General features: G+C 39.4%; 2 protein-coding genes across 3 annotated transcripts in view; one reads left to right on the top strand and one right to left on the bottom strand.

Annotated features, from left to right (window-relative positions):
- The window catches only part of LOC310738371 (ciliary microtubule-associated protein 2-like), a 365395-nt gene that overhangs the window by 338815 nt on the left and 10591 nt on the right, over positions 1–15989 (top strand). The window lies entirely within an intron of this gene.
- The window catches only part of plpp3 (phospholipid phosphatase 3), a 34146-nt gene that overhangs the window by 13112 nt on the left and 5045 nt on the right, over positions 1–15989 (bottom strand). The window contains exons 2-4 of one of the 2 annotated variants that reach the window (XM_083563355.1): positions 4629–4786; positions 2739–3019; positions 1514–1571 (exon numbers count right to left, since the gene is read on the bottom strand). In XM_083563355.1, the coding sequence (XP_083419481.1) occupies positions 1514–1571; positions 2739–3019; positions 4629–4786 (497 nt within the window). Of the gene's footprint in view, positions 1–1513; positions 1572–2738; positions 3020–4628; positions 4787–5244; positions 5400–15989 lie in introns of both variants that reach the window. The other variant, XM_083563356.1, reaches the window with a different exon arrangement.

Here is a 15989-nt window from a genome sequence, read left to right as displayed (position 1 = left end):
CAGCTCTTTGGTCTTGGCCATGTTAGTAGTTGGATTCTTACTGATTGTATGGGGTGGACAGGTGTCTTTATGCAGCTAACGACCTCAAACAGGTGCATCTAATTTAGGATAATAAATGTAGTGGAGGTGGACATTTTAAAGGCAGACTAACAGGTCTTTGAGGGTCAGAATTCTAGCTGATAGACAGGTGTTCAAATACTTATTTGCAGCTGTATCATACAAATTAATAGTTTAAAAATCATATATTGTGATTTCTGGATTTTTTTTTTTAGATTATGTCTCTCACAGTGGACATGCACCTACGATGACAATTTCAGACCACTCCATGATTTCTAAGTGGGAGAACTTGCAAAATAGCAGGGTGTTCAAATACTTATTTTCCTCACTGTATATATATATATATATATATATATATATATATATATATATATATATATATATATATATATATATATATGGCAGATATTCTGCCAGTGATTAGATATTAATTACATTGGTTTCTTGGCTATTCTAAAAGTGAGCATCCATGCTCTATGCACTTGTCCTCTACTCCTAGCTTAATCACTTTGCTAATAGTGCACTAGATGGAAAGCCAATCGCTTCTGTCATGAAACACTGTCAGGTCTGTGAGGCCCACAAAGCTGTCAAAGTCACACGTTAGTTTAATGACTGTTCGGAGCATGTTAAGGTGATTGCTGTCTGAGTTAAACCAGCTTCCCCACCCCTATTGGCCCTCTGGCCACATACACACACTATCCCAGCTATGCTCCTGCCACATTCTGCCCTTTCTCACACTCCCACTTAATCTTTCTAAACTCTGGGAACGCACAGCTGGCCGCATTCATTAGCGATCAGGACCATTGGCACCCACACTTCATCTGCCCTACATCAGCGCTCTCTAAGGCTACAGCTGAGGAGGTGGTGACATGGGATCCAGAGGAAAATAAAAGAGAAATGGAGAAAGAAGAAAAACAGGGTGGGCCCAATACCTGAGGTGAGACTAATAGAATAGAGCTGAAAACAGGAAACCAGTTTGATGTACAATATAAAAACATAAAAAAACGATTAAGCAGGAAAGGATATCCGTGTTTGTGTGCGATTGGATTTCAGACTGGTGGGACAGTTAGAACAACCCCCTGAACACTACAGGTTGCAATGAGCGAAAGAGAGGGAAAAAAAAGAGTGACAGGGATTCAAAGTAAATGTAAGAGAGAAAGATAATGGAGCAGAGGAAGTCTATGCAGCTGCAAAAATAAAAGAACAGCTGGGGCATATCCAAGCACAAGATGATCAAGGAAAACGAGTTTCAGAGTGAGACACCTGTATGGTTTGCTGGATGAAATCAAAATCACCACCAAACAGGACAAAACACACTGTATCCATATCAGTATTGGAGCAGAAAAACAGGTCAGTGTGTGTGTGTGTGTGTGTGTGTGTGTGTGTGTGTGTGTGTGTGTGCATATAGGTTATATACATCTCTCTCTATATATATAGGCTTTTGAAAAATACTTACAGCCAGATACAGCATGGTGTACATTGAAAATGAGGCGTGTCCAGAGAAGAAGGATTTCCTAAAAACACAAAAAAAACCTCATGTAATCCTGATATTAACAACAGAACACTGTGTTGCTTATTGAAACTTAATTTTCAATCCATAGTTTTGTTTTCGTTTTTCTATTAGGTCTGGTTCAATTTTACACAATACTCATTAATGCTGAAAAAAAAGAACAGACTGATCCGCTGAGGGGAGTGTGGGAAGGTGTGCAGCTGGAAAGCATGCTGGAAACCATGAAGGTTTTTCCTTCATTGTTAACAAATATAACTATGAAAAATGTAAGCAGGCACAAAATACACAAAGTAGAGAACAAAGCACTGGATCAAGAGAAAGTTTATCTCTTGACCCGTGAAACTCAAAAATTTGTGCACACCTGATTTATATGTGCTTTTTGACCATTTCACATTTAGTCCCCATTTACTGTTACAATAACCTCCACTCTTCAGGGAAGATGATTCACTAGATTTTGGTATGTGCTTGTGTAGATTTGTGCTCATGCAGCCACAAGGGCATTAGTAAAGTCAGGTACTGATGTAGGGTGAGGAGGCCTGGGGTGTAGTCAGTGATTTTATTTATATAATAGGCGTTCAAAAGGTGGTCACTGAAGATCCTCCATTCCAACTCAGGTAAACAACATTTTCATGGATCTGGCTTTGTGCATAGGGGCATTGTCATGTGGGAACAGGCTTGGTTCTCTTAATTAAAGTGAATGAAGAATGTAATACTACCTCATCCAATGCATTTTCTTTTTTTTTTTACAATTGTGTGCTTCCAACTTTGTGGTAACAGTTTGGGGGGAAAATACATATGGCTGGAAAAGTCAGGTGTCCCAATACTTTTGTCCATACAGTGTATTTTGCTATCTAGCAGCTCAGATGGTCCAAAGTGTTGCTTAAAATCCATACTGCACCGCTTGTTTTGATCAAATAAATTGTAAATCATATTCAATCTTACAGCAATCACACCCTAAGAACTAACTAATACACATGTGCCCAAATAAACAATGAATTAAACACACCAAAGTTTGATAACCGAATAGTGGATATGAGAAGACATTTCAGTGATATTTTTTAATAGGATAAACAACGTACATGGAAGTGAGGAAGAGTGTGTCACTGACTGACTGAGTGAGCAAGTATAAGCAAGTATGTGTGTGAATGAATTTATGAGCTACATGACTCACCTCGCCTCCTGCACCCTACTTTGATCACCCAAGCACACGTAGTCAGTGATGTAGCCATCGGAGCAGTTGATTTGTGTGTAATCCGGCTTGCATACATCCAGAAAGTGTGGCCTCATGCGCCCCACTGACACCTTGGCAATGTCTGTGAATGACTGGCTGACTGCGCAGCCGAAGATGAACACACCGATCTGCCGATAAAGGGCAGAAATGTACGGGTTTCCCACAAAGGACCGTGAGCCCTGTTTGAAGTAACGGATCCTATAGCACTCTCCGATCACAATCTGCAGGCCAGGGAGAAACAGCGGATATTTACTCACATTTGCTTAGAAAATAAAAATCAAAACACCTGTTGGATTTGTAATATTAATAACAAAACTTCCTAATGGTCAGGTCTTGAACATGCATAGTGCGTGTTAGATGTACATGCATATAAAATTAGTAAAGAATGCACACTTACATGTGGGGGTGTGTGAAAGAGAGAGATAAGAGATTGAAAAAGAGAGGGAGAAAGATGAGTGAGGGGAACAGGAGAACAGGTTTATGAGATCGAGCATGACCTGCCTCTCCTGTAAGTGGTGACATTTAGTGATGGGAATGGAATTAAAAGTGACCTTAATAAAAAAGTAACAGCTGTGGTGATGATGACATTTTTTTAAAACCTACTGACTGACTTTTAGCGGTTTAAGAGTCAAATAAATCCCACTGATCCACTTATCGCAATTGTTCTTTGGATAATTTTCTGTCTTTTTTACACTCTAGTGAAAAACATCCAGGCTTTTTTTCATTAATAATACTAATAATAATATAATAAATATAAATTAAAAAGGAAAACAATACTTAATTTAGTTTTAAAAGTCTTTAAAATGTAGGGGATATTAATTTATTTAACTAAATCATTATAATAGAAATCATGTTTCACTGCAATGCAAAGAATAAAATGAGTTCTAATGATGTATATTCCGAACATCAATATGTTAAAAAACAAACAAACAAAACAAAAAAAAGCCATATCATTTAAATATCGAGGTCTAATTATTTTTTAGGATATTTGCATGACTGTTATATAATTTTTTTGTCTGTTCATAATTGTGATAGCTTTGAAACTGGAGACACTATTAATGGTTTACAGATGTGTACATATTTCATATCCTTTCTCCATGCATTTCTTAAGGATTGCTATATTGTGTGTCATTATGTTCAATAAAGCTATAGCTTTTATATGATCCTTTTTCCAGAATACATCAAAGAAGCTGAAGTATCCCAGCTCTTTGCCAAAACTGTGTCCTGTATTTCAGGAAGCCAGCATCAGCTGTCAACTAGTGCTATTAAAAGTCCTTTCGGATCTAATAAAGAGAAGTCAGCAGCCCAGCAGCTGCAGGGTTATGTATATCGGCTGGCTTGGATTTGGCATTCCAAATAGAAATTGCAATCCAGAAATGAATGTTAGCCTCATACTGCTGTAAATAAAATAAATAAAAAAGTAAAATTTGTAAAATAAAAATTGTACAAATTAATACATAAATATATATATTAAAAAAAACATTCACTAAATAGTATCACAATTTAAACCACAATATGCAATCCCAGAAAAACAGCAACGGAGAACAAAATGGATTAAAATGAGTAAGAAGCAAAGCCCCTGACCATGGAACCAAGGAACTTTTTCACATCAAGTAAAGGTTTTCTGTCAGATAAATGTGAATGGTTTAGTTCGGGTATAGTTATAGGGTATAGTCGTTGTGATATTAAGTCACTGGTTATTTTGAATAGATTTCGAAAGTTTACTATTTAGCTGTTATTAAATGGAGGGGTAAAGATCTAATTCTATGGGGGTGGGGGTTAAGGATGATATGTTGAATATATATATACATATATAAGAGGAGCACTTACAGACATGATGGCAATAAGAATGCCAGCGAGACAGAGCACGGCATCGCTTATGGTTTCTCCGTTTTTATAAGGATACCGGATGGACTGGTCACTGCAGTAAAACCCGCGATGATACGGCTCGATCATGCTAGTTTCGATTAACAGGAAAGGCAGGGCAGCTACAGCGAGAAGGAAAGAGAGAGAAAGAGAGAGAGAGAGAGAGAGAGAGAGAGAGAGAGAGAGAGAGAGAGAGAGAAAGAGAGATGCTTCAGGTCAGTCACAGACAAACAGAAAGACACACGCAAAGGAGGCGAGGTGGCACAGTTCAGCACACACAGCAGCCGAGAACCATGGCATACACCAGAAAAAAGAGCGGAACATCTGGCATGGAGGACTAAGCTCTGAAAAAGAGCCACCTGTGTGAATAGGTTTTCCATATCACTATATGTATCTTTTCAGATGTATTTTATAATTTAAATGAAGCTTATTTATAGGTGTTCAATTTACTTTATATAATATCTTTAACATAAATCTATGAACTCATATCACTCTTTAAGAGGCCTCGGCCTGCCATGCCATTTCCAGTCTCGCGCGACACCATGCCCCGATTCTAATGCCCACCAGCCGGGGCACTTACGCTGGCAAGGGGCAGGAGGACGCCCACAGCCATCAGCACGGAAGAGGGCACGGTGCTTCTCTTAAAGGTGTAGCGAATGCTGTCATCGGTACAGTAGAAGCCGCGCTGGTACGGCTGTATTGAAGACTTGTGTAGCACCATGGAGGGCAGCATGACTGCGCAGAACACACAAACACACGCCGAGCATGTCGTCACACACTCAGACTTACCCGAGATGCTGTGCTGTATAATGTAATTATATAATTTATTTCACTTTTTTTTTTTTCTTCTTCACCTGCGTTACATTTAGATAGGATAAACTTTTTAAAACAGTCATTCTACATCAAAAAGAGGCTTAAGAGTCTTATCTACAAACTAAACACAAATACACTGTAGGTCTTACATGCAAACAGGACTGTTTGTGGCAAGCGGCTCAGCATAATGTGAGGGCTAAAGCAGGGTCTAAAGCTTGAGACAATGCATTCTAAATAGCATTAGCTAAAATCCTTTAAATAAACTAAACTTCAGAGAGCGCTTCTGCAAACTTCAATGAACAACACTCTTAAAAGGAAAATGTTCTTCCCTCCACAAAATAAATAAATAAATCCTCACCTTTAATGTACTCACCTTCCAAATTTTTATTGATTCAAGTTAAATTATATTTAATCCAAATTATTAGTTAATAGCAGTGTAATAGCAGACTGTTGTGCAATATCCATGCATATGAAATTCTTATGATGCGCCAGTGATTTGGCTTTTTTTTTTTTTTTATCCTTCATAAGATGTGGATCTATGTGACTAACATAATTACATGAGTGATTGGTGATTAGTTTATTGTGAAATTATTCTGAATTAATTAAATTACATGCAAAACATATATAAGTATGGATGTCCAAACGGTGGTCAGTTATACCACAAAGCCACACCAACAGCACAGAGGTTTACCACACATAACCAATAAATAACCAGATATATAAGGTACATTTATGAAGTGCAGAGGCCACTGTGTTTTTTTGGAGGGAGGAAAGCAATGCCAACCTGGGAATGAAGCCCAAAGTGGGCAACTTGTTAGCATCGTTAAAAAGTCACATCTCCTGAAAAACATGTCAGCGCCACGCATGGAAAATAAACCCAGATTTCCAAATCAAAGCAAAAAAAAACATGTGCGGTCTGTAAGTGTAGCGGAAGCTCTTAAGAAGGCTTCTACGAAAGGTTGTAAAATGTGTGAATAGCAAGAAAAACAAGCCGACGCTTACGTTGGCCACCCAAATCTCTGGAACAGTCGTTGGGATGGCAAGAAAAGCCAGGATCAGGAAGTGTTGTGGGTTTGTGTGGTTAGACAGAAAGAGTGGTAAAACACACAAGTCAATGAGTAACAGCCAACTTTTATTTGCAAGTAATTTGGAACTCCCTTTTGGCAAGAAAAACCTTGACCTCAATAGAGGCATCCAAAACTTGATAAAAAATGACATTCGGTCCCAGACCTGGAATAATTCCTACATATGAATTGGTATTCAATACTGTATATTCTATGTCAGCACAACATGGTTGAACCTTTCCTGTCTGTCTTTTTCCCTCCTTAAACAGCTGAGAGATTCAGTCGAAGGCTTCACCTGCGTAAACAAAGTGGATGTTGTCATGAGGAAGCACATTTAGGAGTAAGGTAAACTATTGCTGAGGGTTGGCGAGTTCACAGACTTGGAGAGACTTCATGGGACCAGGTTGTAAGCTGGGGAAACACCCACTGGTATGGGGACTTTACAAACATGTCTGGATTCCTCCCACACCTGTGTCAAATTGACGAGAGAGCATGGCCTGTAATCAATCACAGGCAGGGCACAAGATGCACATGAATAAGTGTGTTTGTGTCTGCCTTTCTGTCCTCTACAGACGCAAAGGGCAAACAAAGTTCTTGGCAAGTGCAGAAATTCTACATCGAATCAAAGCATCGGACATTTCCATCACACTGCTGCGGTTCTGTGTGCACTGAAATTATGATGCACATTAGTATGAAAGTGTGTGTGTGTGTGTGTGTGTGTGTGTGTGTGTGTGTGTGTGTGTGTGTGTGTGTGTGTGTGAGAGAATGAGAGAGAGAGAGAGAGAGAGAGAGAGAGAGAGAGAGAGAGAGTTTTACTTGTCAACCAAAGAGTGAGAGTTGGAGTGAGCAAAAGATAAATTAAGAAAAGCAATCATAGCTTCAGTGCATGTGGGAACTCCAGTGACCCCTTACCGTGCCTTAAAAATAAGCCCAACGGCAGCATGGTAGAATGCAGAGCACCTACTACAAAGCCTAAATAGGCCTGAAAGGAGTGTGAGTGTGTGTATGTGTGCTTCTCCACCAAATGTCAATGAAAGGCTCTCTGTATATGCCTGCACTGCCAGTCCCACTATGCCAGCCTGGAATTGTTCAGTACATCATGCCATCACCATTAGAGACGGTTGGTATGTGAAAATTCTGTCCCTCCCCATACACACACATACACAATCTTGTTCTTTTTTCTTAACCCTAATTTAATCCTCATGCCTGGGTTAATTTACGTCACAGAACAGAAGCTGAACGGCTTCAAAAAGAACAGGCTCATAAATAATACACTCATGCCGCTTCGCTTTAATGTCTCTCTATCTTTCTCTCTTTCATTTTTTTCTAAACACAAGACACCTGAATTCTGTGTGTGTGAGATAAATCAATGAAGAAGAAATCTGCTTTGCATCAAGGAACTTCACAGGGAGGATACTGAATGGACAGACACTCAAGCTTTATGCTTTCCTACACTATTAAGATGTAAAGGTTACATGGAGCATGGGGTCCATAAAGTACTGGTTTGTTTTTTTCCTTTGTAGAGAACCGTTAGTAGAACCGTTTCCCAAAACCTTGACCATACAAAAAAAATCTGGGGAACAGAATCTGACAGTGCTCGAATTTTACCAAATGTGCAAGCATCATTTGCGAGTTACAAAAATTCAGAGAAGAAAAAGAAAAATTTCCCAGGAGAATCCTAAACCACCATCACCCCCTCCCCCACACACACCAACCACACACACACACACACACACACATACACACACACCCCAACGCCGCCATATCTGCTTGGCATAAACAGTCCGGGCGAATGAGCTGCCCAGACATATCGCTCAGTTAAAGCCTAATGAAAATCATCTGGAACCAGGGGGTTTTATTTTGAGAAAGCCAAACTTCATATACATACCACACACAAGCATACAAAAACAATCAAAAAGTGGGTGGCAAAGTGCAATGGGAAATTTTCCTATTTGGGTTATCAGATGTGGGCACATGGTTTTTCCGCAGCAGAAACAGTGAGCCGGCGAGAGCAGGCGTTGCGGGTCGCCTAAAGCTCAAGACAGCACATCAGAGATACCAACATAGCATGAGAGAATGTGAGGCCAGTTAAAAAATGACTGTTTGCACAAGAAATGTGTGTAGGCAAGCAAATTGCTGGTACAGCCATATCAGACGTGACACTGCTGGGAGCGAGGAAGTTCCAAACGTCTAGTCTAAACATACAATATGTGGGACAAGTATGTGTGTGCCCTGATCTAGTAAGAACCATCAGAGTCAGTGAACCCAAGAATACTGTGTGGTTATGTGGGATAGAACCAGCATGGAGCAATACTTATGAAGTGTATGTAGGTGTACTTATATGAATCAATTGTCTAGCCAAGACATTTTTCCAAGTTGTCTAAAGATAAGGATAATACTGGTCGACTAATTTTTTCCATATTACTCAAGTTATTTTACACAACATGGAAATCTTCCAGCTGCTTGTAATACAATTTGATTAATCAGGTTTATAAAATGAGCTGGCACAGTGAGCAATAGTGAGACTTCACAGCTCCAGGATCCCTGATACAACTCTAAACTTGGGCTAATTCCACTGTGGATTTAGCATATTCTCAACCCCCCCATTTCACTGGTTGATAAACTGGCTATTCTAAAACTGACAGAAGTAGTGAATGAGTGTGTGAATCTGAACCGCCACTAGACTGACAGGTTCGACAAAACTGTCAGAAACGCGCCTCTTTAGCACAGAGCACTCGGAAGTTGAATAGTCAAATTAGCATTATAACAAGACCAATCGTTATTTGATGACAAGTGCATCTTGGGAAAGGGAATGGGGCATTGTGAGGAGTAATGCTGAGGAAATCCTTTATATTTGCCCCAAAGAACACACACACACACACACACACGCACGCACGCACACAAACCCACACATAGATAGATTGGGGAAAGAGAAGAGTACAAAGGTCAAAGCCTTTAACTGGGGAGTCTATCAACAGCACACCCGCGTCCACTCATATGCTGATACACTTTTGGGTCAGAGGTTCTGTTAAACCCACAGCGCCATTAGTGACAGCATTAAGACAGATCAGCTCAGAGCCAGAGGTCACGCATCAGACCTGTAGTGAGACGGTGCTTATTTAAGAAATAACTCTGGAGCTTGATGAGAAGAAATACAAGTACATAAGATACTGAAAGAAACAAGTAATGACAGTGACCGTGACAAAAGGTAACCTCTATGAAAGCTAATCAGAGAATCGAACTGTCTGTGCCCTAGAAGCTAGCAAGTTTAAGATCACATTTATTCAGAGCATGACGTAAATGTGGAAATGGCAGTGTAGCGTGTGAACATTTATATAACACTTCTTCATTAATGACTGTAAAGCATTTTAAATTTATCATTTATCATTTTAACCCTGGAACCAGTGATTCATATGTGTGAAGTTATCTGCCAGTGAAAGCAAAAAAAACTGCATGAATGCTGATAGACCACTTATTTAAATAGAGATGGCGACATATTCATAAGCAACCAATCATCACAGCCGTCATTGAGAGATCAGAAGATAACTGTAATTATAAACTTGCTTGCACCTTCGTCTGACGTAACAGTTCTTTGCCTGAGGTGAACTTGTGCTTACGCGCCACTTGAGATGGAGAAATTTGTTCCCGGAAGCTTCTGTGACAGCTATGCCATCACCCTTCTGATATCCTAATACTGTCTGTACAAATAAAGGAAATGTGTCTAACTGATAAGTCAGCCAGTTAGTAGCATGTTACTTGTCTCTGATATTTGAGACTGTTCTGCTGCTTCTATGACTCATTTCATATTCATTTTATAATAAAACATTTGTAAAACTGTATCGTATGTGCTATGGTATCAAGTGAAAACTTTGTTTTTGCTTTCTTCCTGTGTTGGTTCGTGGTCACATTTCCACTACCCTTCACATTCATTTTTTATAGAGCGTAAAAGATTAAGTTTACTTCTATAAAACAAGAGTTAGCCAAATGGGTTAAACAGGGCACAAAGAACAGTAAGTACAAAGAAGCATTGCAAAGTAGTGAAAAGGAGGGGTTCAGCTTGAAGGCATAACTGACAGCACATATTAGCTCTTCAGCTCAGCATTTTAGCCTTGCAGAGGCATCAGTATTCCACACAGAGAAGGGGTTTGTGTTGAATTTAGGTTTCTGCTCTCCTGATTGGTTTGTCAACTGACGATCATTTGGAGGAGAGGCCCAGGGGTCAGGGGTCAGAACCCAGTCCGAAACCCCAGAGAGGGGTAGTGTATAGAGGCTGTGAGTGAGAGAACACAGGACGCTGTGGGAACTGCCCTGCGGAGAACGAGTGGAGTTCTGCCAGACCTCATCTGCCTGTGCCAGACCAACAGAATACAATCAGAGGCAGAGAGAGAGAGAGAGAGAGAGAGAGAGTAAGAGAGACTGAGAGAACGTTATTGGGTACAAGGGGAACTCTAGAGGAAAGGTTCATTAATTACTCAGGGTAGCAGGATCTCAATCGAGAGAGGAGGCAGGGCCAGAAAGAAGAAGGAGAGGGACTTTTTTTCCATTTATCCTTCATGTCTGTAAATTTAGAGCTGCATGTGTCAGTGTGTGACTTTATGACGGAGCACTTTATAAATATGCCGCTGCACTTGCTCCCTGGTATTAGGCCGCACTGTGTGGCATTCTTCAGGAGTCAGAGGTGCATTTCAAGCTGGTTGGAAATTTCCAAAACACACACATGGATGATGTCCGTTACACCCTCACTGCAAACTCAAATTCATGTTCTTGCTGACCTCTGTCCTATGAACTGTGAACTCCAAAATGTGTGGCCTGCCTACTACGCATTGTTTCTCCTGCATCCTCTGCTTTGCTACTGATCCTTACATAAACACACGCACATGCACACACACACACACACACACGCACACACACACACGCACGCACGCACGCACGCACGCACGCACGCACACACACACGTATACATCCTAAACCCATAAGCCTGATGCTGAACTTACATTTTCTGTGGAAAAGTGAACACTTTATAAGTTATAAGATTATAAATTATAACAATCAAAATATTAAATATTCTGTGGATTTGCCATATTCAGTGTTAAATGACATGAAGCCTGATTTAAGCTGGATGTGATGTACATCAGGAGATTCAGTTCCAGTCCCCGACTGGCACTGTATTTTCTTTCGTTTTTTTCCAAACATAAAAGCACCAGTTACCAAATTACCTGTTAGACCTCCCTGTGGTTCTGTGCTGATGCTGTTTTAAATTGACCTCATGGTAATATAATACATACAATTGGACCTCTTAGTGACAAAATAACTGTTGCTCCTTACTAACGATAACAAAGTTGATGTGAGATCATTGAGACAAATTACATGTATAACGGACCCCATTAAACTGACTAGCTTAAATCTTAACTAGCTTAAATAGGGGTGAAAAGATTTAACACGCAGACTTTGAAAAGCGTGTGATCGTTCTGTTCAGTGATGTTTATTCTGCATGTGTGTGAGTATTACGAGTAAGAGCGAATCCATTCCTCTGTCTCTAACTGTCTCCATCGGACAAACACTGGGAGCCACTCAGCATTGTCTGTGCAGGCTGCTAAGCTCAGCGTTGTCGGTGCCTCAATACGCTGGATTCGCTGTGAAGTGTAAAACGTGCTTACACGCAGCAATTTCTGCTAACAGAATATCAGCAGCCCATTCCTGGCCTTTGCGCACATTCACACATTCTGCACGACATCATCCGGTGCTCCACTGCTGATATCACTTTTGATTTCTCGTGGCACGTCTAATCCAACTGTGTAAAACTTTCTATATTTAGATACTAATCTATATTTAGAATTCAGTAGGTTTATAGGAAATCACAGTGCAGAAGTTCCCATTGCTTGGCACTGATGTTGCTCTGTTATTTTACCTTTTTGATCCTTATCCCACCCACTATGCTTCGTGCTTACCGTACACCATGAAAGGGATGTGTTTATCTAAGAGGGGACGTGGGTGTGCATAAATATCATTTACTGCGGTTTCCTTAAAGAAAATAAAGAGTCTCAAAGTGTACCTTAACATGTCAAAATAAAAGACAAGAGACTTTTAACTCATGCTGCTAAAAGCCCTAATATGGTCACACTAATACAGGCATGACTCGACTGAATTACAACCAACCATCAGTGCACAGGGCAAACATCAAGTCGCAGGTCAAATATGCATCTCAGCCAATGCTGAAAAGCCTTTAAATATACAGCATGTATGTACTTAGGTGATTAAGCCTATATTTTAGTATTAGTTAATGGATTTATAATATCATTGATAATATGTAAATACATCAGGACAACACAGACACCTATATAGTTTCTCTATTTCACGCATTCGCATAAAAATACTTTCAGGATAGCAAAAATATATGGATTGAAAATTAAATTACAATTATTTTACAGTTCAGTTCCTTGCTCGCAAAGGTCCAGATAACAACTAACATGACCAAAATATTTATAAGTGTACATTTTTAAATATGTTCATGCCTATTAATAAAAATTAACATTTCAAAGTGTTTTTATTTTATAGTAAGTATTGAAACACCTGACTTTTCCCGCCATATTTCCAGCCATTCTTCTTTAAACTCTTAACACAAAGTTGCAGGCACACAATTCTATATTATGTCTTTGGATGCAGTAGCATTAAACTTTCACCTCGCTTCACTAAGCCAGCTCCATGAAGATATGGTTTATACGGGTTGAGGTGAAAGATCTTGAGTGGCCTGTTATAGACCTCTGACCCTCAACCATACTGAACACCTTCAGAATGAATTGGAACTCGACTGCATCCCATTCTCATACTACATCATTACATGACTTTACTAATGCAGCATTATGAGTACAAACCACACTCCAAAATCTAGTGGAACATCTTGGGAATGGGAAATACAGGTGGAAATGTCATCAGGTGCCCACAAACTTTAGTCCATATAGTGTAGATTGGATTCTAACAGGACAGGATACAACAAGGACAAACACATACTTTTCTGTCTATTAGCGTTTAAACATTCTGTATGTTTTTTGTTTTAAGTCATAACTACAATAATCAGACAAGAAGAAGTCAACGAAATGGAGCAGAACTTATCTCTGACCTAATGTACATTGCCCTGTAGTTTCAGCTCTCTGGCTAAATAATTTATATAAATGCACGAAATAAATGATTGTTTTAGATTTCCAAACTGTGCGCACAAAAGAAAAACGTATTCAGCATGATAATGTGATTGTATGATTTCAAAACAAATTCATCATCTAACATCTGTGTGTGTGTGTGTGTGTGTGTGTGTGTGTGTGTGTACCAAATCATATGTCGCCTTTAAGCTACACAGACAGAAAGAGTGTCTGCATGTGGTCAGAAAATTGTAACCGTGCCTATACATAGAAATTCTACACTCATGTTTTGCAGACAACTAAAGCTACATTTAGACCAAGTTTAGATCTGTGGCATGAAAACAGATGTGTTTGCATGTCTGGATCAGAGTGGGTTAGCATGTGCGTGGGTCTGGAAGTGATTGTTTCAGTTTAATCCATATGTGTGAATCTAAGTGTCCAGAATTCCAGATAATACATTTTTTGTAATTCACTCTATGTAAAAAAGAAACAAAGACCTATTAAATATAAAACTATACTTGAGTATCCTGGCATGCAGGTAAGACACCAAATCAAATCTAATCTTTATTATGGATTGTTGATTTTATTGCTTATTCACAATGAAAAATAAAAATTTGATACAACTCTATTTGTTGATTGTATAGCACATCCCTGACTCTTATCCAAGCTGAGTTGCTTGCACTGCACAATCCACTTTGCATTCTCATACGAATAAGCAGCTGGAAACAAATAAGTCCATATTATCAAATGTCCAATCATGGTGTTAATTTAATCAGCAGGATGATTTTAAAAGAAATAAACCAACATATATCATCTACACTAGAGTATAATCTGAAGTAAAGCGATGTCTATTGTATATAAAAATGTATATTGTTTCGACTTCCTCTTTTTGAATAAGTTTGGAAAATCACAGCTTTGATGCACTAATGCATATGTGACTGAAATAACCAATAAAACCTATAAACTTGAATGGACAAACTGTATATGTATTTTGTATGTAATAAAAAATTCATTACCGCTGAATACATCATTAATAAATGTGGTGTTTGTGGCGTTGCCATTTGCTTGTAGCATTCCTGTTTTCCCCAGTTGGTGCTGCTTTTTAATTAAATAAAAGTCTAGATTCAATGCACTAAACAGACTTCACAGAGTCCAGTGAAAGCATAACAGCCTGTTAATTATCCATCATTATATTCTTGCCTATTTCTTGGAAGGCATAATAAGAGTTTAAGGCACTGTGACTGACCCAGAGGTGATGGAACTTTACACATGGGACATCTCGACACAAACACAGGAATGCAGAACACCCAGACTTTAACCGGGTGAAAGGGAGTAGAGCGCAAGGGGGCGAATGAGGTTGTCCTTGGCCTTTGGAACATAGATGCGGTTTGTTTAACAGATGCCCACACAGGATTCCTGAAATCTCATTTCAGAATATGCACTTCTAAACACACACACACAAACACCAGATTCCACATTCCTGAAAACAACCCCGGAATTATAACTAATCTCATGAAACAGAGAGAAAGGAATTGTTCTGTCCAGGGCTCAGTGAGTTAATCAGAGCCTTTACAAAGGTGACTATGTCCAACAAATACTTTAACCAAATATCCCACAATCACAGAAACAAGCGCACAATGCCTAATTTGCTGAAACAATGGAATATAGTCGACTTATGAGAGAAAATTAAATGCAATAAATCTCGCCCTAGCGAGCAAAGTGATTTGCGCATCCATGGCAAACAAAGCCAGGAGGGGGTCGTTATAGTGTATCCTAAACACAACAACTGATTAGGTGGATTTCCTGGTGTTCTTGAATACAGTTCGGAGGCAGTAAAACCAGAGAAGTGCATATGATGTTAGCTAACTTTTACCTGATAACGCAGGCTCAGTAGAAAACAGACACTTGGAGGTATTTAACAAAAGCCAGAGGCATGTTATCACTGCTTTGCTTTCCTGATGTCTGTTATAGGATGTGATAACGTCACCCCTGGCTCTCTCACTGTCTCTCACTGTCTCTCTCTCTCTCTCTCTCTCTCTCTCTCTCTCTCTCACTCTCTCTTACATACACAGATAGCTGTAAGACAACCATGTGCATCTAATTGCTATGTCAGGCACTAGGTTTTGTCTAATAAACACTGGTTGTATAATGAAATTACCTGATCAGCAACCTGGTGACTAGCCAACATAAACATATAGCCAGAATACTGCTGCAGTCACAAACATAGTGTAAGCCCTACAATTTGACAGACCCATTAGTGGGTTGTGGGTGTCATTTAAATGCTGTGGTTTATGGAGTATGTGTGTAAGGGAGAT

Source organism: Silurus aristotelis (genome assembly GCF_946808225.1).
Source record: "Silurus aristotelis genome assembly, chromosome: 15".
Classification (NCBI taxonomy): domain Eukaryota; kingdom Metazoa; phylum Chordata; class Actinopteri; order Siluriformes; family Siluridae; genus Silurus; species Silurus aristotelis.
This window is presented reverse-complemented; position numbering and strand designations above follow the sequence as displayed.